The sequence below is a fragment of the Callospermophilus lateralis genome, chromosome 1, assembly GCF_048772815.1.
Source record: "Callospermophilus lateralis isolate mCalLat2 chromosome 1, mCalLat2.hap1, whole genome shotgun sequence".
NCBI lineage: Eukaryota > Metazoa > Chordata > Mammalia > Rodentia > Sciuridae > Callospermophilus > Callospermophilus lateralis.
This window is the reverse complement of record NC_135305.1, coordinates 124,321,948-124,345,384: the sequence shown is the minus strand read 5'-3', so window position 1 is coordinate 124,345,384 and position 23,437 is coordinate 124,321,948. Positions and strand designations below refer to the sequence as shown.

General features: G+C 38.4%; 1 protein-coding gene and 1 gene segment (V, D, J or C); both read right to left on the bottom strand.

The window, feature by feature from the left end:
- Nucleotides 1-5,077: 5,077 nt before the first annotated feature.
- On the bottom strand, nucleotides 5,078-5,578 carry LOC143406935 (immunoglobulin lambda variable 9-49-like). The segment is given in 2 exon segments: nucleotides 5,078-5,403; nucleotides 5,525-5,578. Coding segments are annotated over 2 exon segments (372 nt in total).
- Nucleotides 5,579-11,082: 5,504 nt separating this feature from the next.
- LOC143406926 (coatomer subunit zeta-2-like) lies at nucleotides 11,083-15,732 on the bottom strand. The gene is made up of 2 exons (XM_077105146.1): nucleotides 15,715-15,732; nucleotides 11,083-11,472 (listed from the first exon to the last, which is right to left on the bottom strand). The coding sequence occupies exons 1-2, from the start codon at nucleotides 15,730-15,732 to the stop codon at nucleotides 11,083-11,085; spliced, it is 408 nt and encodes a 135-aa protein (XP_076961261.1).
- Between the last annotated feature and the right edge of the window lie 7,705 nt (nucleotides 15,733-23,437).

Genomic DNA, 23,437 nt, shown 5'->3' with positions numbered 1-23,437 from the left:
TCCCGTGGGTGTCGCCCTGGTTGCACTGCACAATTCCACTGAGAGCTGTTTTGTGTCAGGAAGCTCCTGTGCTGGGATTCTGCCACTGGGGAGAGGGGGGCGTTGTAAACCAGGTGCCTGGCCAGCTGGAGTTCCAATCTGGGAGCTGCCCCCACCAAATATGGAGAAGAAGGAAGCCAAGATGAAGGTGGTCCACTTCAAGGTCTGGGGTTTCGTGTAAGTGGGGGAAGGAAGCTGGGAAATGGCATTGTGCTGAGGGTAGGTAGCAGCTGAGTGACCTGTTTTGGGGTGGAGCGATGTCTGGGAGTTCTGCAGTGGTGCTAATAGGTGATCTTGCTAATGCACTTGTAAGCCCTGCATTGGCTAAAACTTCAGGAATTGCCTGTCAGGAGCTGGGAGTCCTACTGGAATGCTGAGGCCCAGAGCCCTTCATGGGGGCACAGCACTGGTGATTTCTTCTTGAGAGCAGCTGTATATAGGTCCTCTATCATTCTCAGAGATGCAGTGTTCCCACTAGGTGAGATCTGGGTCATGGAGCAACACAGAATGCTGCCTCCCTCTGGCCCACCATCTTGGATTTTAGAGGTCTAAATAGTTTAATTCAATATAATAGTTTTAGTATTTCATCAACTGACTGAAGCACAAGAGAATAGGTGGGTTATAATTACTATGCCCTTCCCATGTCATATTGTACAGAATGAATTCCAGTCCAGCACATACCTTTTCTGGCCATCAATTATTTCCTTCCTTTAAGCATTTCATTTACTGTAGCAGCAGCTCTTCATTTGCAACAAGCCCCAAAGTCCTTCATTTGGCTTGCAAATGTTCTCACATCAGAATCATTTGTGGGATTGTGCCTTGAGGTCTTGATGTTGCAGTTTTGGGAAGTTCCATGATAGATTTTGACCTCTGGATCTGACATTTTGTTAATGAACATCTCACCAGATCCTAGTTAATATAAATGTTGCTAGATATTCATACAACTCACTCTGCTCTGCAATGTATTTGTACATGGACTCCATCTTCTGTGCTCAAAATTTTTACCACCATCCACCAGCTCCTATGGTTTCTTTACTCAGGACCTGGAGAACAATCTTGTGCTTCTGTACTATCTTCACAAAAACCCATGTTCATCCTATACTTCAACTTCCCCTCACTCAAGGCCATTTTCCTTACCTCTTGCTTAACCTAATGTCAAATTTCTCATTTGACCCTTTGTCCTGAATCAATTTAGTTCCTTAACTTTAAATGTCTGAAAATGAGCATCAATCATGATCTTTGCCAAAGTCCTCTTTTCTCTCTGGGTTTTCTCCTCTGGTGAATTTAAAAGGTCAGCCTGGGTACTGTTGCATGTTTTGCTTTCTGTCAGGCTGCATTCTGGGGTCTGTATATATAGAAGTGCCAAAGCAAAACAAAATTTCTCTTCTGAACAAACATAGTTCCTAGTAGAGAAACACACAGTGAGCAGAGTCCCAGTGACTTGTCCTCATGCTGCTGATACCACCAGACCACGCTCACCCTGAGTATCTGGAGCCCACTTCTGACTGCTGAGGGACCTTTTTTCTCCCACAGCACGTAAGCACTCATCTCCATATACTGTCCATAAGCTTTCCTCATGAGTACCTCCCTGTCCTTCTCCAGGTGCACTTCCCACCTGAGTCATGCAGAGACTCTGGCTAGCTGTTATCTACTTTCTTTCTTCTTTATCTTCTCTCTCTCTCTCTCTTTTTTAAATTACATACAGAGTATTCAGAAAGATATTTCCTTTACATGTGTATGATAAAAGCATTTTTCTACCTAAATAAACTCCTATAGATTCTTTTCTACATCAAGATAAAATAAACATTAATTTCCCATTTAAAATCTCATTGCTTTTCTTCCCAGCACTCTACCTCAACTCCTCCTCTTATATTCTGAACACAAGCACTAGTAGATTCTATTTGTAAAGAGGATTCTTATTCCTGGACCACAGGGTCACATTGTCTCTGAGTCCTTCTGGTCCTTCTGCCCCTATTTCACTATCTTTACTTATGACCAAGCTCCACATCATCTTCTAGAGAAGTCTTTACCACCATGAGTTGAGTGGACTTTTGCTTTTATGATAATACTCTATGAGGAAATTTCTAAACCTAAAAATTTAACTAATGTTTTCAATATTTCCCTAACTAAAATTTAAACATAGAAATTCACAGCAAAAATATGGGGATGATTCCACCTATTCTTTTCATATTCAATTGAGTGTAAAATTCTACACTTTATGTGGCTATTGTATATTTTATCATATTCTTTAACTATTTAATATTCTAACATTGAAAGAGAAGAGTATTACTTTGATCATGATCAGTTACCAGAATAAACAATATTTTAATGTATTTGAATACAACATTCACTTATATCGTGAACAACATTGAGAAATGTCTCACCAGAGATCCTGAAGGACTATTTATTAGAAGAGGTTAACTTTAAAATTTTGATAGGGAAAGTTAGTTCTTCTCTGGAAAATGAATTAAACATCACAATCAACCTCCTTAGGTTATACCCAATATCAAAGTACAGAGTGAAAAATTGATTTTCTAGCTGAAAACTCCAGATTTTTGTCATTAACCAGATAAAATTTATTGTCTTATGAATTTCTATAAGAACTCATTTCTTTGTATAGGAATAAAAGATTATGAGAAAATTAAATTCAACATATGTCTCTATGTCTGAGCACAAATGAACACATGCATATTTGCTCACTCCTGGTCTCCTCTGAGCAGTGACAGAGGGGCATCTCCTTGCCATCTTTCCATCTTCTTTCCATGCTGGTGAATCTTCCCAGACCTGGGATCATGGCAGCCATTTGGAGCAAGGGTCATGTCCTGTCCTGTGTAGCCAAATGTGGTTTAATTAAAGAGAGATTATGTGTGCATGAAGAGTGAATATTTTGGAAGTTGAAGTCTGGCCTTTGACCTGGCTTCTGGTGGGTAACCTGCTCATCTTAGGTATTTCCTCAGGGACCACAGCTGACTTTATGCTCAGGAAGTGATTCATGGTCTGTCCTCAGATAGGTTAAGAAAGGAGAAGGACCATACTAGAAAGACCAAATAGATGACTACACATTTGGAGCTTTGAGTGCATTATATCAAAACAATCTCCTCATTTTCATGGAATTGAGTTAACTCCAACAGAATTATGTTGATATGTTTAAGGAATAAACACCCCCAAAATACTCTGGATTCTCATTTCCTGAGTGATCATATGTGCTGGGTAATACAATATAAAACTATCAGCAGAGCAAGGCATCCTGAGTATAAAGATGCTTCAAATCTATGAACTTCCTAAAGGGCGTTCACTGTCTCCTTAACTGACTTGATATGATTTATTTATAATATGACTGTAATCTTCTTTTTTTTTAAAGAGAGAGAGAGAGAGAGAGAGAGAGAGAGAGAGAGAGAGAGAGAATTTTTTAATATTCATTTTTTTAGTTTTTGGTGGACACAACATCTTTGTTTGTATGTAGTGCTGAGGATCGAACCAGGCCACACGCATGCCAGGTGAACGCGCTACCACTTGAGCCACATCCCCAGCCCAACTGTAATCTTCTAAAGTAGAGAACTTTCATTTTTTTTCTGTGACAAAGTAGTATGAATCTGCAAACCTGAGGTATTCATGGGAATTCCTAAAGTTGAGGTGAATTGACACTAATTGTAGTTTGTCTGGAACCCCTGAGCATGACTGGTGTCTCAAGCAAAATCAGTATTAACCTGTGTGATCTGCCCTGGATCTGGGTAATTAGTAACATAAACACGTCACACAATGATTTCACCTTCATGTGAATAAATTTACTGTATGGATAGAAAAGGGGCAAATCTCAAAGGTACCTCAGTTACAGGGCAGGCTCAAATCCACATCCTGGGTGTTGCATAGGTTCTCTATGTTTCTGGCACTGTGTTTCTCTCTGATAGTCACAAACAAACACCCTGAGATCTTTGTGTACATGTCAGTGTTGGAATGTGGCAAGGTGGGTAAAGCCCAGGAGGACCATGCATGCATGTGTTACCCCAAGTTGGGGGGGGGTCTATACCTAAAGGACTTAAAAACAGCATACTATAGGGACACAGGCACATCAATGATTATAGCAGCACAATTCATGATAGCTAAACTGTGGAACCAACCTAAATGCCTTTCAGTAGATAAAAAAAATTAAAATTAAAAAATGTGGTTTATATACACAATGGACTATTACTCAGCAATAAAAGAGAATAAAATCATGGCATTTGCAGGTGAAATGATATAGTTTGAGAAGATAATTCTAAGTGAAGTTGGCCAATCCACAAAAAACAAATGGTGAATGTTTTCTCTGATACAAGGTGACTGACTCATAGTTGGGTAGGGACAGGGAGCATGGGAGGAATTGGAGAACTCTAGATAGGACAGAGGGGTGGGAGGGAAAGTGAGGGAGCAGGAGGTTAGCAATGATGGAGGAATGTGATGAACATCATTATCCAAAGTACATGTATAAAGACATGGATTGGTATGAACTTATATACTTTATATACAAATAGAGATATAAAAAAATCATTCTATATGTGTAATAAGAATTGTGATGCATTCTGCTGTCATGTATTTAAAAAAATGAAACCAATTAAAAAAGTTTTGAACAAAACTAAATAAATAAATACAAAGATCTGGAATTTAAAGGGAAATATTCAAATCCCATCACTGTGTGGAATATTCCTCATTGCTGAATATGGACAAAAGTAACACAAAATAGTGACAAAAGGGCTGTATGATGTATACATCTGAAAAAGCTTAACAATCTCCAAAATAAATTTTTGTCAGTGGACTCATGATTGAGAAGAAACACACATGTCCAAATATACTCAATATTTCAAACACTGCTAAAAACATATTTTTATGTGGGTAATAATTAATGTGAATTAAATTCATAAAATATCTGGGAAGAAAGAAATTATTAATCAGAGTCAGGAGGCTCCTTCTGACCTTCAGTCAGGACACTTGGAAGTGCATTGTAACAGGCCCCATCAGTCTGGTGGTTTTTGTCCCACTTCCCCTCTGCCTGTGTCACTATGAGTTACACGTGGCTGCTCCCACTGCCATGGGGTGCCCCACAGTAGTAGACATTCTCATCCTCTTCCTGGATGTTCTGGATGGTCAGGTACCGATCCAGGCCAGAGCCTGAGCCTGAGAAGCGATCAGGAATCTCATCCCCCTTGGATCCCACAATGCCACTAGTGCCCACTCGCATCACAAACCTGGGGCTCTTCCCTGGGCTTTGCTGGTACCAAGCCACCCAGTAACTACTGTAGCCACTGCTCAGGGTGCAGGTGAGTTTGGCTGTTTGTCCCACAGAGGCAGATGCAGAGGGTGGCTGAGTCAGCACAAGTTGGGAGAGGGACCCTGTAAACACAGACACATCACAGTGGAAGTCAGAGCCAGGCTGCATGTGTTTGGGGATTTGAGCCCATGAGGATAGACTCAGGATAGGGGTCTGCCATGGGGCACAGAGGTCTGTCCCTACCTGGGCAGTGAGTGAGCATCATAAGAAGGAGAAGCTTCCCGACCATGTTGAACCCTGTTTCCTGAGTTCCCAAGCTGTTGTGGGCTGTGCTCAGCCTTTCTTATCTCTCTCCACTGAACTTAAGGTGGAGCAGCTCATGCAAATGTGCCTCCACCCACTGTCTTTCACTGTCTGTACTTCTGGCTTGGAATGATGCAAGACAGAGTCTGGAGTATGAAGATACTTTTATTTGCCTGATGGGCAGAACCTGGGAGGAAGCAGGTGCTGGGGCTACCAGAAGAACACAGTTGCTTGAGCTCACATTAGTGACAGAAGATTCACCTCCTCTGTTCACCCCTCTTCAGATATGAGTTCCTCTGGGGACATCTCCATATGTGAGCATATTTTATGGGCCCCCAGAAAGTGTTCCATGATGTCCCTTGAAGATTACATATAAAAGTTTATTCTCCTTTAATTTCTGACTCTTCAATTTTACCTTTTCATTTGAATCCTAGAATGATTGATGGAGATTTTTGTGTGTCAAGCACTGTGCCCAGATCAATATTACTATTGTATGCAGACTCTTTATGCTTTAGGGGCCTATTGTTTCCAAGGAAAACGCAACAGGACTCAATAAGCAAATATAAAAGTGCCATGAAACAGAAGAGTGGAGCTGGACATTTTTACTGCTTGGGGTTATAGAGGAAAACCTACTCAGAGGGATGTAATTAATCTTTTGTTCATATTCTATAATCATGTCCATTTTTTCAGGGTGGAAGTTGGCTGAGCTTGGTAAGACAGTTGCCCAAAGCCACATCATCACCCCAAGTTCCAGAGTTTAGATCACTCTGATCAAATGGATTATATTTACCCATAAATCTGGGCCATTTGTCTAAGGGAAAATTGGTCGATATCTATAATTACGAATGATTATAAATTAGAATGAACCAACACAAATTACTTATCTTACATTTGCAAAGGTCAGTGAATCTCATAGTGACATGGATCTCAGTGGACTAACCTCAGCATGTTGGCAAGGCTGTGCTATTTTCTGTAGATATCAGGGGAGAAACAATCTTCTTGCTTTTTTCTCCTAGGGGTCACCTACATTCCTTGGCTGATGGCCACCTCCTCCATTTCAAAATCAGAGAAAATGAACAGAGACCATTTCACATACACCACTTTGACTTGTTCTTCTAATTTTCTTTTCTTCTTTTAAGGACATTCATGATCCCATTGTCTTCAGGTAGATTATAGGATTATATCCTAATCTTAATGTGAGCTAAGTAGTAACATTAATTCTGTGTATAACTTATTATTACTTTATCGCACATCCTAACATATTCATAGACTCCAGGGATTAGGCTGTGAACATCTTTTTGGTCCATAATCTGCCAACCACATTACACTTGGCAAGGGAACTTTAACCATTTATGCACATTTATTGAAAACATAATAAGACATCACCAAAAAAGGCACAAGCAATTGAAGTTTGGAGTTTGTTGTGCATTTTCATTATACATGTATGATTCTTTAAAGCTCATTGGATAATTTATAATGATATATAGTTTATAGTATGATTTTATTATAATGTATATCAGAAAACATCTAATAATGTCCTGTAAACATAAACCATAAATTTTGTTATTCTGCTTTTGTGAGTTTTTAGCACCAAATATAATGCAGAGTGTAGGTTCCTTTTTTTTTTTTTTTTTTTGACTGCTCACTTCCCTGTGGTTTAATAGCATTGACTGAATCTTAAAGATACTCCTTGGGATTAATGGTCCTAATTGAACAGTTGTGTGGACAGTTCTACAGTGCCCTCTGGTGTTTCCAAAGCACATACCTCCTTTTAGTCTGGGGATCTGAGAGTCCAACTTGCTTTTGCAGCTCTGCAGGTCACTGAGTCTATTCACACATGGATGGTTTGAGTTGTAGATTGCAACACACTCTCTGAAATTATTGTCATTTAATTTACATAGTGCTGCATATACATACATAGATGTCAATTAAAAATTTAGTGCTCTTAAGGAAGATTCTATAAAACTTGTACCTTCATTACAATTTATAAATACACATGCCTTTTATTAATTCACCTAATGTGAATTAATAAGTCCAACAATTCTCATATAAATTTATTCATGTTTGGATCTTTGGTATTTATACAATTTAGTTATTTCAATATTTGATAAAGTAAAGGAAGCACTATGTATAAAATCAATGGGATATATGGTTTGCCACTGCCATAGCATGTTGTATAAGAATCCAGTCCAGATTGGAACATATCTTCTCTAGAAATCACTTATTTCCTTCCTTTCTCCACTAGACCCAGTATAGAATGCCTGTTCTGTGGACACTGAGCTCACAAGAACACAGTTGCTTGATCTCACATTAGTGACAAACTAATGTTTGTCACTAATTAGTCTCAATCATTTTTCATGACTTTTCCCACTGAAATCCCTTGTGGGATTGTGGATTTAGGGGTTAAATATTAGAGTTTTTTTGTTCAAATGATAGATTTTCAGCTCTGTATATAACATCTTGTTGATGAATAGCTCATTATCTCTTATTTAATTTAAATGTTTTAGATGTTCAAATAACTCACCCTGCTCTGCAGTACATTTGCTTATGGGACTCTACCGCCATCCACCTGCTCCTGTAGTTTCTTTGCAGAGCACCTGGAGCCATAGCACATTCTTCCTTCTGGCTCCACATTCACCCATTTGATCCAGCCAACCCTCAGGGATCAAGTCTATGTTCCTTTCCTATTCTCTACAACCTAAAGTAATGTTTCTTATTTAACATATCCCCTCCCTCCCTCTTCACTTTTCTTCCCTCTTTCCCTCCATCCCTTCCTTCCTTTCTTCCCTCCTCATTTCCATCCTTCCTTCTTTCCTTCCTTTCTTCTTTTCTCCCTTCCTTTCTTTTTCTGAGGTCTGGAGGATGGAACTTAGGGTCTCCCATGCTAGACAAGTGCTCTGTCACTGAGCTGCATCACCAGCCATGTACGATTTCCACTTGAATCAACACAGAACCCCAATCCAACATGTACAAGCCACAGCAATCAAGGTTATTGCCTCAGATCTGTCTCTTCCTTAGATATATACTCAGGTGAACTTGCATACTCATTCTACAAATACGTGTTGAATATGTACTCTCTGCCATACTGGGTTCTGGGCTCTGTATATATATAGCAGTGACAAAACTGAAAAAAAAAATCCTGTTTTCAATGAGTTTAATTTCTAGAGGGGTAACAGAGTGAAGAGAGCAACAGAAAAATGTTCTCACATGACTGAATCCAAATTAAACATGCTCACCCTTGGCAGCTAGAGCTCACTCCTGACTGCTGAAAGCCCCTCCCTTCCTTCAGGAGATGGACAATGAACATCCTCCCACTTTGTCCATGGCTTTCCCTCAGACTCGACTCCTCCCTGTCTCTGAAAGCAGGTGCCCAACACTGCTCTCTTGCAGTCTCTCCTTATTTCTTGTCACAAGTTGTCTGTCATGAGGATGTATAAACAGACAGTTAAGTGACAATATAAAGTGTTAGCAACTTATTGAAGATGATGTAAAATGATATCCATTTATTGATAAATAATTTAGAAGAAGTACACATACTTGATTCTTCACCTATTCAGAATCAATAGTTGGATTCCCACTACTAAAATGTAAAATGATGTGTACTTTGAAGTATATTTTAATATAGTTTAATTATAATATAATAAAATCATATTATAATATAATTATACTATATTATATTATAATGTATCATATCATATAATATGTAATCATAATTATAATGTACTTATGTTATATAATCATAATTATATAATTATATATTATTATATAATGCATTTTAATTATATAATATATTATAATATATAATATATTATAATTATGATAATATAATATAATTATATAATTATATAATATATAGTATAATTATAATATAATATATTTAAACTGTATTAAATAGTTTAATTTTAATCAATCAATTTTGTTTTATTTATTTATTTTTATTCATTTTTAATATATGACAACAGAATGCATTAAAATTCATATTAGACATATGGAGCACAAATTTTTCATGTTTCTGGTTGTATACAAAGTATATTCACACCAATTTATGTCTTCATACATGTACTTTGGATAATGATGTTCATCACATTCCACTATCATTTCTAACCTTCCCCTTCCACCCCCTGCCCTATCTAGAGTTTGTCTATTCCTTCCATCGTCCCCCTACCTGGCCCACTATGATCAGTCTCCTTATATCAGAGAAAACATTCAGCATTTGTTTTTTTGGGATTGGCTAACTTCACTTAGCATTATCTTCTCTAGCTCTATCCATTTACCTGCAAATGCTATGATTTTATTCTCTTTTATTGCTGAGTAATATTCCATTGTGTGTATATGCCACATTTTTTTTAATCCATTCATCTATTGAAGGGCATCTAGGTTGGTTCCACAGTTTAGCTATTGTGAATTGTGCTGCTATAAACATTGATGTGGTTGTGTCCCTGTAGTATGCTGTTTTTAAGTCCTTTGAGTATAGACCAAGGAGAGAGATAGCTGGGTCAAATTGTGGTTCCATTTCCAATTTTCCAAGAAATCTCCATACTGCTTTCCATATTGGATGCACCAATTTGCAGTCCCACCAGCAGTGTATGAGTGTACCTTCTTTCATCCATTCTCTCCAACACTTATTGTTGTTTGTTTTCATAATAGCTGCCATTCTGACATGAGTAGTTTTGATTTGCATCTCTCTAATTGCTAGAAATGATAAACATTTTTTCATATATTTGTTGACTGATGGTATATCCTTTTCTGAGAAGTGTCTTTTCGGGTCTTTGGCCCATTTATTATTTTTTTGGTGGTTAGCTCTTTGAGTTCTTTATATACCCTAGAGATTAGTGCTCTATCTGATGTGGGAGGGGTAAAAATTTGCTCCCAAGGTGTAGGTTCACTATTCACCTCACAGATTGTTTTTTTTCTTTTTTCTTCTTTAATTTTTAAAAATTTTTTAGTTGTAGTTGGACACAATACTTTATTTAATATATTTATTTTTTATGTGGTGCTGAGGATCAAACCCAGGACCTCACACGTGCTAGGCGAGCACTCTACTGCTGAGCCACAACACTAGCCCCCACAGATTGTTTGTTGTGCTGAGACAAAACTTTTTAGTTTGAATTCATCCCATTTATTGATTCTTTTTTTTTTTTTTTTTCAGGAGACAAAGCATATTTATTGGGGCCCTGACTCCAGAAGTCTAGGAGAAGTTCTGAGCAAAGCAGCTCATCTGGTTCCCATGGCCCAAGGGCAGCCAGGGTGCTGAGAAGGGGTAATCAAGCAGGGGCCAACCCTTTGTTTCTCAGAATCCCTTGCCCAATTCCTCAAGGGTCAGTTCTGAGGGAGGCCTGGGAGGGCAGAAGGGTTTCTTCTGCCCCTTGGGCTTTTGCTAGGAATGGGGAAATGGTTGCTTTGGGGAAGGAAGCCTTGAATACACAGCCTTCATTTCAGTAACAACCATTTAATTTGTTCCTTGGCAGACTGGAGAACCTGGGTCACACTCTGTTCATTTAGGCTGGGCTGTCATCTGCCCTAAAATTCACTTTCTGGATCACTTGCTGAGTGTCACTCTCTAGAATCACACCGCCATCCACAATCTCACCCAGCACCAAGAAGGCTCCATCCATGTTCTCCAGCAACCAGCGCTTCTCCACATTCTCGTTCTCATGGGATGAGCCCACCACATACAGGAAGAGGTCAATGCTGCTCTTGTAGACAACAGTCATGCCCCCGAAAAATGCAATCTCACTCTCAGTCCTAGTGGTCCTGTTGAAGACATTTTTCTTAAAAACCATCTGCTCCTTCATGAATGGGAATGTGTCATCATAATACATGGCCAGCAGCTGTGGCTCATCTTTATCTAGGATGAAAACAGCCTTGATGGTGTAGAGGGAAGGTTCCTGTAACTGCAGCCCAGAGGGCTCCCTGGCTCCAGTGGGAGGTATCAGGCACCTGGCCTAGGAAGCTCCAACCCTCTCCCCGGGGTGCGGATGTGGCCAGGCCTCAGGCCACTGCCTCCATTTATTGATTCTTGATTTTAATTCTTGCACTATAGGAGTCTTATTTAGGAAGTTGAGGCCTACCCCCACATGATGGAGATTAGGGCCTACTTTTTCTTCTATTCCACACAAGGTCTCTGGTTTAATTTGTGGGTCCTTGATACACTTTGAGTTGAGTTTTGTGCATGGTGAGAGATAGGAATTAAATTTCATTTGATGGATTTCTAGTTTTCCCAGCACCATTTGTTGAAGAGGTTATCTTTTCTTCAATGTATATTTTTGGCATCCGTGTCTAATATAAGATAACTATAGTTCTGTGGGTTAGTCTCTGTGTCTCTATTCTATACCATTGGTCTACCAGTCTGTTTTGGTGCCAATACCATTCTGTTTTTGATACTATTGCTCTGTACTATAGTTTAAGTTCTGGTATAGTGATACCACATGCCTCCCTCTTCCTGCTAAGGATTGCTTAAGCTATTCTGGGTCTCATATTTTTTCAGATGAATTTCATGATTGCCTTTTCTATTTCTATGAGGAATACCATTAGGATTTTGATCAGAATGGCATTAAATATGAATAGTGCTTTTGATAGTATGATCTTTTTTATAATATTAATTCTGCCTATCCAAGAGCAAAGTAGATCTTTCCATCTTCTAAGGTCTTCTTTGATTTCTGTAGTTTTCATTGTATAGACCTTTCACCTCTCTCATTGATTCCCAAATCTTTTATTTATTTTTTTGAGACTATTGTAAATGTTTTCCTCATTTACCTTTCAAAGGATTTGTCACTGATATACAAAAATGCCTTCAATTTATGGGTGTCAATTTTATATTCTGTTCTTTGCTGAATTTATTTACTAATTCTCGAAGTTTTCTGGTGGAAATTTTGGGTCTTTTAGGTATAGAAACATATCATCAGCAAATAGTGCAATTTAAGTTCTTTTTTACCTATGTGTATTTCTTTAATTCCTTTGGTCTGTCTAATTGCTCTAGCCAGGTTTCAAGAACTATGTTAAATAGAAGTGGTTAAAGAGGGCATTCCTGTCTTGTTCCAGTTTTTAGAGGGAATGCCTTCAATTTTTATCCATTTAGAATGATGTTGGAGTGGGGCTTAGCATAGATAGCCTTTACAATGTTGAGATATGTTCCTGGCATCCCTAATTTTTCTAGTGTTTTGAACATGAAGGCGTGTTGGATTTTTTCAAATGCTTTTTCTGAGTCTATTGAGATGGTTATATGATTCTTATCTTTGAATTGATGTGATGAAGTACATTATTGATTTCTGTATGTTGAACCAACCTTGTATCCCTGGGTTGAACCCTACTTGATCATGGTGTACTATCTTTTTGATATGTTTTTGTATTCAATTTGCAAGAATTTTATTGAGAATTTTTGCATCTATGTTCATTAGAGGTATTGGTCTGAAGTTTTCTTTCTTTGATTTGTTTTTGCCTGGTTTTGGAATCAAGGTGATATTGGCCTCATAGAATGAGTTTGGAAGTGCTCCCTCTTTTTCTATTTTCTGAAATAAATTGAAGAGTAATGGTATTAGTTCTTCTTTAAAGGTCTTGTAGAACTCAGCTGTGTAACCATCTAGTCCTTGACTTTTCTTGGTAGGTAGTCTTCTGATGGCATCTTCTATTTCATCACTTGATATTGGTCTGTTTAAATTGTATACCTCATCCTGATTCAATGTGGGCAAATTATATGACCCTAGAAATTTGTCAATGCCTTCGATATTTTCTATTTTATTGAAGTATAAGTTTTTGAAATAATTTCTAATTATCTTCTGTACTCTTGTAGTGCTTGTTGTGATGTTACCTTTTTCATCACATATATTAGTAGTTGGAGTTTTCTTTCTCTTTCTCTCTGTTAACGTAGCTAAGATTCTGTCAATTTTATTTATTTTTTCAAAGAACTTTTTTGTTTTGACAATTTTTTTCAATTATTTCTTTTGTTTTGATTTCATTGATTTCAGCTCTAATTTTAATTATTTCCTTTCTCTTACTGCTTTTGGGGTTTATTTTTTCCTCTTTTTCTAGGGACTTTGAGATATAATATTAGGTCATTTATTTGTTGACTTTTTCATTAAAGGAAGGAACACCATGCAATGAACTTTGAGTACAGCTTTCATAGTGTCCCAGAGATTTTGATATGTTGTATCTATGTTTTCATTTACCGCTAAGTATTTTTAAATCTCTTCCTTGATGTGTTTTGTGACCCATTGTTCATTCAATAGCATATTGTTTAGTCTCCAGGTGTTGGAGTAATTTTTATTTATTTTTTATTTTTTTGTCATTGATTTCTAATTTTATTTGATTATCATCTGATAAAATGCAGGGTAGTATCTCTACTTTCTTTTATTTTCTAAGAGTTGCTTTGTGGCATATTGTATGTTCTATTTTAGAGAAGGATCCATTTGCTGCTGAGAAGAAAGTGTATTTGCTTGATGAAGGATGAAATATTCTATACATGTCAGTTAAGTCTAAGTTATTGATAGTGTTATTGAGATCTATAGTTTCTTTATTCAACTTTTGTTTGGAAGATCTATCCAGTGGTGAGAGAGATGTGTTAAAGTCACCCCAGATTATTTTGTTGTGGTCAATTTGGCTCTTGAACTTGAGAAGAATTTGTTTGATTACATAGTTGCTCCATTTTTGGGGGCAAATATATTTATGATTGTCATGTTTTGTTGGTGTATGGTTCCCTTGAGCAGTATAAAATGTCCTTCTTTATCCCTTTTCATTAACTTTGGCTTTAAGTATACTTCATTTGATATGAGAATGGAAACCCCTGATTGCTTCTGCAGTCCATGTGAATCGTATGATTTTTCTCAGCCTCACCTTCAGTCTGTGTATGTCTTTTTCTATCAGGTGAGTCTCCTGGAGGCAGCAAATTTTTTTTAATCCAATCTGCCAGTCTATGTCTTTTGATTGGTGAGTTTAAGCCATTATACTTAGGGTTATTATTGAGACATGGTTTGTATTCCCGGGTATATTATTTTTGTTATTTAATTTGACTTGTTTTCTTCTTTGATTAGTTTTTCCTTTAGTGTAATACCTCTCAATGCTGATTTTCATTATTGTTTTTTTTTTGTTTCTTTTTCATGAAATATTTTGCCAAGGATGTTTTGTAGTGCTGGTTTTCTAGCTCTAATTCTTTTAACTTTTGTTTATCATGGAAAGTTTTTATTTCATCATCAAATTTAAAGCTTATTTTTTCTGGATTCAAGATGTTTGGTTGGCATTCATTTCTTTCAGAGCTTGATATAGGTCATTCCAGGTTCTTCTAGCTTTTAGGGTTTATGTTGAAAAATCTGCAGTTATCCTACTTGGTTTTCCCCTTTATGTAATCTGATTCCTTTCTCTCCTTATTCTGTATGTTAGCATTTTCATTATAATGTGCCTTGGTGTGGACCTGTTGTGATTTTGTACATTCGGTGTCCTGTAGGCTTCTTGAATTTGGTTTTCCAATTCATTCTTTTTAAATTTTTTTTATATTATTTCATTGAATAGATTGTTCAATCCTTTGGTTTGGACCTCTATGCCTTCCTCTATCCCAATAACTCTTAAATTTGGTGTTTTTATGCTATCCCATATTTCTTGAATGTTCTGCTCAAGGTTTCTTACCATTTTCATTGTGTGGTCTACATTCTTTTCAAGATTATATATTTTGTCTTCATTGTCTGAGGTCCTGTCTTCCAAGTGATCTCATCTGTTGGTGATGCTTTCTTTTGAGCTTTTATTGTTTTTTTCATTTCAAGAATTTCTTTCTTTTTTTTTTTTTTAGAACCTCTATCTCCCTTTTGAGGTGATCTTTGGCTTCCTATATTTGTTGAGATTTTCTTTTGCTGCCTGTATGTGCTCTCTTATATCTTCCTTCAGTTCACAGAATATTTTAATCATGTACATCTTGAAGTCCTTATCTGTCATTTCTTCTGGTTTTGTTGTCATGAATTTTAATAATGTGGTATCTTGATTTGTTGGGGGCACTTTCTTCCCTTGTCTTTTCATGTCCCTTCTAGCTCTGTGGGTCCAGGGTGTTATTGTTTTTACCCTATAGTTTTGTAGTGCTTTTTTAGGTTCCAAAACCTCTTCTTTGTAGGGAAGAACAATGTTAACAGATCTCAATATAAACAATATACCATGTATAAAGAATTCATTGCTATTAAGATGCTTACAGTTTGGTCACAAGTACAGAAATGTTGGATTTGATTATCATCTGTAATATAATCAGTAAGTTTGTAAAAGTGTTTACAGTTTCTGATGGTGGACAATGAACTGAGCATGAGTCGTAGGATCATATGTTGAGGATGCAGGTTATGAAGATATAGAAGTTAATATATCTTAGGAAGAGTGAAAGAGAAATCTTATGGAGAGAATTAGTAGAAAGAGAATAGACAGGAAGTAGTTTTGGGTAGACAAGTATGTGGAAAGATAGTGGAGTACATTAAACAAACACAGTTTTATAGTTGTATGAATTTCAAACACATTTAGAAAAATAAAGGATGTTAAAATAGTATAGATTGGAGGTAAAAAAATAAAAGAAGAAAACAAAGACATATGTATACGACACATCTATATTATATTATTTAAATGTCCCAGTCCTCAAAATCCGAATTTATGCAAAGTTCTTTGTTTCACATATGTTCGGGATGTGAGGCCAGGAGAATAGAGGGAGAGAAGAAAAAAGAAAAAAAAATCTTAAATGAAGAAACCAGGATTGTTGCTAGTTTTAGAGATCTGTATCTTTTCTGCTTCCCTTCTCATCCAATAGGTGGGGTTGTCTGTTGTTAACTGTTATCTCTTCCCTCAGGACGGTGAAGGTAACCTGGAAGTGAGGAGTGGCATCCCAAAATCCCTGCAGGGAGACTGCACCTCAAGGATCTCTTTTTGGGTCTGCTCATATGACTTGAGCACCTGGTCCTATTGTCTATCTTGCCTGAAGTTTTCCTAGTTCCTGATCTCTCTGTTAGTCTCCAAAGTTTTGCCCTGTTTCTCTCTCCCTTAGCAGTTCCCAATTGGGGGACCTCTTTTCTGGGGCTCCCGTGTGTGTCACCCTGGTTGCACTGCACATCAGTCCCACTGAGAGCTGTTTTGTGTCAGGAAGCTCCTGTGCTGGGTTTCTTTCACTGGGGATAGGGGGAGTTGGAAACTAGGTGCCTGGCCAGCTGGAGTTCCAATCTGGGAGCTGCCCCCACCAAATATGGAGAGGAAGGTAAGCCAAGATGAAGGTGGTTCACTTCCAGCTCTGGGGTGTCGGGTGGAGTGGGGGAAGCTAGGAAATGGCATTGTGCTGAGGGTAGGTAGCAGCTGACTGACCTGTTTTGGAGTGGAGCAATGTCTGGGAGTTCTGCAATGATGCTAATAGGTGATCTTGCTAAGGCACTTGTAAGCCCTGCATTGGCTAAAACTTCAGGTGTTGGCTGTCAGGAACTGGGAGTCCTACTGGAATGCTGAGGCCCAGAGCCCTTCATGGGGGCACAGCACTGGTGATTTCTTCTTGAGAACAGATGTATATAGGTCCTCTATCACTCTTAGAGATGCAATGTTCCCACTAGGTGAGATCTGTGCCATGGAGCAACACAGAATGCTGCCTCCCTCTGGCCCACCATCTTGGATTTTGAGATCTAAATAGTTTAATTCAATATAATAGTTTTAGTATTTTATCAACTGACTTTAGCACAAGAGAATAGGTGGGTTATAATTACTATGCCCTTCCCATGCCATATTGTACAGAATGAATTCCAGTCCAGTACATATTTTTTCTGGCCATCAATTTTCCTTCCTTTAAGCACTTCATTTACTGTAGAAGGACCTCTTCATTTGCACCAAGCCCCAAAGTCCTTCTTTTGGAATGCAAATATTCTCACATCAGAATTATTTGTGGGATTGTTCGTTGAGGTCTTGAATGTTGCAGTTTTGGGGAGTTCCCTGATAGATTTTTGTTGAGAGCCGCAGCCGAAGGGGCCCCAGCAGACTTCCAGCTGCCAGCTGATGATTGGCTCACAGCAGCCCCAGCAACCTTCCAGCTGCCAGCTGATTGGCTCCTCTGCAGTGAGGCTCCTTTGGCTGTTTCCCTGCCCTTTCAGACCACGGAGCTGCTCATTGGGGGACATTTTTGGCTCTGCCCACACGACCCAGCCAATCAGTCTCAAGAGCAGGAGGAGTGTGGGGGGGTTGAGAGGCTTGTGGGAAGCCGGTGGTGGCAGTTGAGCTCTGAGGGAATTCCTGAAGAGCTCATGTGGTGCGGCGTGTGTGTTCTAAAACTAAAGTTTGTTTCTGCTTGATAAGTGGCTCATGAATTCTGCCCAGCCAGACTGCGTCATTTGGTGGCCTGCACCGGAATGACTGAGGGTAAGTGATAAGGAAAACTGCTTGCCCCTGAGGGCAGGGCGAGAGGATGGGTAGCCATTTTAAGATTCTTCTTTCATTTTGTTTCACTTTTGTTTTAAGTTGCCTGTCCCTGGAGATGAGTGAGACGGAAGAAAAACCACTCACATCTTAGAAAAAAGTATTTACATCTGAGGAACAGATAGGGAGAAAGGATGGATGGACATCTCAGGAGGATAGAAAGGCTATTATAATTATTTTTTGTTGTTCCATTTTTGTTTCATTCTGTTTCGGTTTTGTTTGGCGTCATCTTGTTGGGTTGTATTATAGTAGAAATATGGGATCAGAAATTAGTAAAAAACAAACTGAAAGACTGTTAAGTAAATTGTTAGAGGAAGGGGGCATCTCAGTAAAATCAAGAACAGACAGGGAATACATTGATACAATACAAAAATGTAGCCCATGGCTTTTTAAGGAGAAGTTGTTAAATATATCACAATGGAACCATCATGGTGAAGATTTAAGGGAAAAGGAAAAGAAAAACCCAGGAACTCTGCCAGTTGGCACATTGCCATTGTGGGCATTGGTATCTTGGTTGCTTAGTCCAAAACCTTCAGTTCAGACAATGGTAGAGGAAGGAGAAGACATATTGTTTCAAGTAAAAGAGAAGGTCCTTCAAGTTAGTCAGACAGAGGAAAAAATTCAAGTAAAAGAGAAGGTCTCTTGAGCTAGTCAGAGGAAAAAATTCAAGTAAAAGAGAAGGTCTCTTGAGCTAGTCAGACAGAAGAAAGTTTAGAGCAGAAAAAGCCATCAGGGGAAAAGTTACAACAGGAGACTGCTACTAACACCTTTCTATCACCAGAGGGCGCAAGTGTCCAACCAACAGTGCCACCTCCATATGCTGGGAGGCCCCCAACCCCCATAGTTGATAGATGGAATCCTGAGACAGGACCTCAAATATTAACATGCCCTGTATTTGAGCAGGCAGGAGAGCAGCAAATTCACCATGCTTTAGATTTCAAACAGTGAAGCAGCTAAAAGAGGCTGTAACAATCTATGGTCCTCAAACATCCTTCACTGTAAGCATGGTCGAATCCATTACCAACTTGAACATGACGCCAGCAGATTGGGCTAGTATGTGTAAAGCTGTGCTAAATGGAGGGCAATACCTGTTATGGAAGGTTGCCAATAAGGAATTTTGCAAGGAGACAGCTAGGTGAAATGCCGCAGTCTGGCTGGGCACAATTCACGAGCCACTTATCAAGCAGAAACGAACTTTAGTTTTAGAACACACATGCCACACCACACGAGCTCTTCAGGAATTCCCTCAGAGCCCAACTGCCACCACCGGCTTCCCACAAGCCTCTCAACCCCCCACTCCTCCTGCTCTTGAGGCCGATTGGCTGGGTCGTATGGACGGAGCCAAAAAAAAGTCCCCCAATGAGCAGGTCCGTGGTCTGAAAGGGCAGGGAACAACCCAATGAGCATCACCGCAGAGGAGCCAATCAGCTGGCAACTGGAAGTTTGCTGGGGCTGCTGTGAGCCAATCATCAGCTGGCAGCTGGAAGTTTGCTAAAGCCCCTTTGGCTGTGTCTCTCAACAGATTTTGACCTTTGGATTTGACATTTTGTTAATGTACATCCCACCAGGTCCTAGTTAATGTAAATGTTGCTAGATATTCATACAACTCACTCTGCTCTGCAATGCATTTGCACATGGACTCCACCTTCTGTGCTCAGAATTTTTACCTCTATCCACCTGCTCCTATGGTTTCTTTACTCAGGACCTGGAGAACAATCTTGTGCTTCTGTACTATCTTCACAAGGACCCAAGTTCATCCTACAGTTCAACTTCCCCTCACTCAAGGCCATTTTTCTTACCTCTTGCTTAACCTAAAGTCAAATTTCTCATTTGACCCTTTGTCCTGAATCAATTAGTTTTTTAACTTTAAATGTCTGAAAATGAGCATCAATCATGATCTTTGCCTAAGTCCTTCTTTTCTCTCTGGGTTTTCTCCTCTGTTGAATTTAAAAGGTCAATCTGGATACTGATGCAGTTTTTAATTTCTGTCAGGCTGCATTCTGGGGTCTGTATATACAGAAGTGCCAAAGCAAAACAAAATTTCTGTTCTACACACAGTGAGCAGAGTCCCAGTGACTTGTCCTCATGTGGCTGATACCACCAGACCACGCTCACCCTGAGCATTTGGAGCCCACTTATGACTGCTGAAGGCCCATTTTCTCCCACAGGACATCAGCACAGAACATCTCCAGGTACTGTCCATAAGCTTTGCTCATGGGTACCTCCCTGTCATGCTCCAGGTGTCCTGCCCACCTAAGTCATGCAGAGATCCTGGCTAACTGTTCTCTACTTTCTTTCTTCTTTATCATCTCTCTCTCTCTCTCTCTAAAAAATTATATACAGAGTATTCAGAAGTAGATTTCCTTTACATGTGTATAGTAAAAGCATTTTTCTACCTAAATAAACTCCTATAGATTCTTTTCTACATCAAGATAAAATAAACATTAATTTCCCATTTAAAATCTCATTGCTTTTCTTCCCAGCCACCCTACCTCAACTCCTCCTTCTGTACCCTGAACAAAACCACTAGTAGATTCTATTTGCAAAGAGGATTCTTATTCCTACACCACAGGGTCACTTTGTCTCTGAGTCCTTCTGGTCCTTCTGCCCCTACCTCACTATATTTACTGATGACCAAGCTTCACATCATCTACTAGAGAAGTCTTTACCACCATGAGTTGGGTGGTCTTTAGCTTTCATGATAATACTCTATGAGGAAATTTCTAAATCTAAAACTTTAACTACTTTTTTTTTCAATATTTCCCTAACTAAAATTTAAACATTGAAATTCACAGCAAAAAATATGGGGAGGATTCCACCTATTCTTTTCATATTCAATTGAATGTAAAAATTCACACTTGATGTGACTATTGCATATTTTATCATCTTCTTTATCTATTTAATATTCTAACATTGAAAGAGAAGAGTATTACTTTGATTATGACAGTTACCTGAATCAACAATATAGATTTTAATGTATTTGAATACAATATTCATTATAGCATGAATCAAGTTGAGAAATGTCTCATCAGAGATCCCGAAGGACTATTTATTAGGAGAGATTAACTTTAAAATTTTGATAGGGAAAGTTAGTTCTTCTTAGGAAAATGAATTAAACATCATAGTCAATCTCCTTGGGTTATACCAGATAGCAAAGTACCTAATCAAAAATTGACTTTTTAGCTGAAAACTCCAGATTTTTGCCATTAACCAGATAAATTTATTGTCTTATGAATTTCTGTAAGACCTCATTTCTTTGTATAGGAATAAAAGTTTATGAGAAAATTAAATTTAACATATGACTCTATGTCTGAGTACAAATGAACACATGCATATTTGTTCACTCCTGGTCTCCTCTGAGCAGTGTTAGAGGGGCCTCTCCTTGCTATCTTGTCATCTTCCTTCCATGCTGGTGAATCTTCTCAGACCTGGGATCATGAAAGCCATTTGGAGGAAGGATCATGTCCTGTCATGTGTAACCAAATGTGCTTTAATTAGAAAGAGAGTATGTGTGCATGAAGAGGGAACATTTTGGAAGTTAAAGTCTGGCCTTTGTCTTGGCCCCTGGTGGGTAACCTGCTCATCTTAGGAATTTCCTCAGGGACCACAGCTGACTTTATGCTTAGGAAGTGATTCATGGTCTGTCCCCAGATAGGTTAAGAAAGGAGAAGGACCATACTAGAAAGACCAAAGAGATGACTATACATTTGGAGCTTTATATGCATTATATCAGAACAATCTCCTAATCTTCATGGAGTTGATGGATCTGGATGTTGAGTTTATTCCAACAAAATTATGTTGATGTGTTTAAAGAATAAAGACCCAAAAAGTACCCTGGATTCTTATTTCCTGAGTGATCATATGTGCTGGGTAACACAATCTGAAACTATCAGCAGAACAAGGCATCCTGAGTATAAGGATGCTTCAAATCTATGAACTTCCTGAAGTGGCATTCACTGTCTCCTTACAGATTTGATATGATTTGAATTATTTATAATAGGTCTGAAATCTTCTAAAGTAGAGAACTCTCATTTTTTTTCCTGTGACAAAGTAGTATAAATCTGCAAACCTGAGGTGTTCATGGGAACTCCTAATGTTGAGGTGAATTGACACTAAGGGTAGTTTGTCTGGAACCCCTGAGCATGACTGGTGTCTTAAGCAGTGTCAGTATTAACCTGTGTGATCTGCCCTGGATCTGGGTAATTAGTAACATAAACACATCACAGAATGATTTTACCTTCATGTGAATAAATTCATTGTATGGATAGAAAAGGGGCAAATCTCAAAGGTACCTCAGTTACAGAGCAGACTCAAATCCATATCCTGGGTGTTGCACAGGTTCTCTATGTTTCTGGCACTGTGTCTCTCTCTGATAGTCACAAACAGACCCCCTGAGATCTCTGTGTATATGTCAGTGTTGGAATGAGGTAAGGTGGGTGAAGCCCAGGAGGAGCATGCATGCAAATGTTACTCCATGTCGGGGTGGGTCTATACCCAAAGGACTTAAAAACAGCATACTATAGGGACACAGCCACATCAATGTTTATAGCAGCACAATTCACAACAGCTAAATTGTGGAACCAACCTAAATGCCTTTCAGTATATTAAAAAAATAAGATGAAAAAATGTGGCTTATATACACAATGGAATATTACTCAGCAATAAAAGAAAAAAATCATGGCATTTGCAGGTGAAAGGATATAGTTGGAGAAGATAATTCTATGTGAAGTTGACCAATCCCCCCAAAACAAATGGGTGAATATTTTCTGTGATACAAGTTGACTGACTCATAGTTGGGAGAGAGAGGGAGGATGGGAGGAATTGGTGAACTCTAGATAGGACAGAGGGGTGGGAGGGAAAGGGAGGAAGCAGGGGGTTAGCAATGATGGAGGAATGTGATGTACATCATTATCCAAAGTACAGGTATAAAGATATAAATTGTTATGAATATACTTTATATACAAACAGAGATATGAAGAATTATTCTATATGTGTAATAAGTATTGTGATGCATTCTGCTGTCATGTATTTAAAAAATAAAATCAATAAAAAAAATTTGAACCAAAATAAATCCCATCACAGTGAGGAATATTCCTCATTGCTGAATATAAACAAAAATAATACAAAATAGTGACAAAAGGGCTGTATGATAAACACATCTGAAAAAAGATTTACAATCTCCAAAATAAATTTTTGTCAGCAGACTCATGATTGAGAAGAAACAAACATGTCCAAATACACTCAGTATTTCAAACACTACTAAAAACATGTTTGTATGTGGGGAATAATTAATGTGAATTAAATTTGTAAAATATCTGGGAAGGTAGAAATTATTATTCAGGGTCAGGAGGCTCCTTCTGTCTTTTGAGTCAGGACACTGGGAAGTGAAGTGTAACAGGCCCCATCAGTCTGGTGGTTTTTGTCCCACTTCCCCTCTGCCTGTGTCACTGTGAG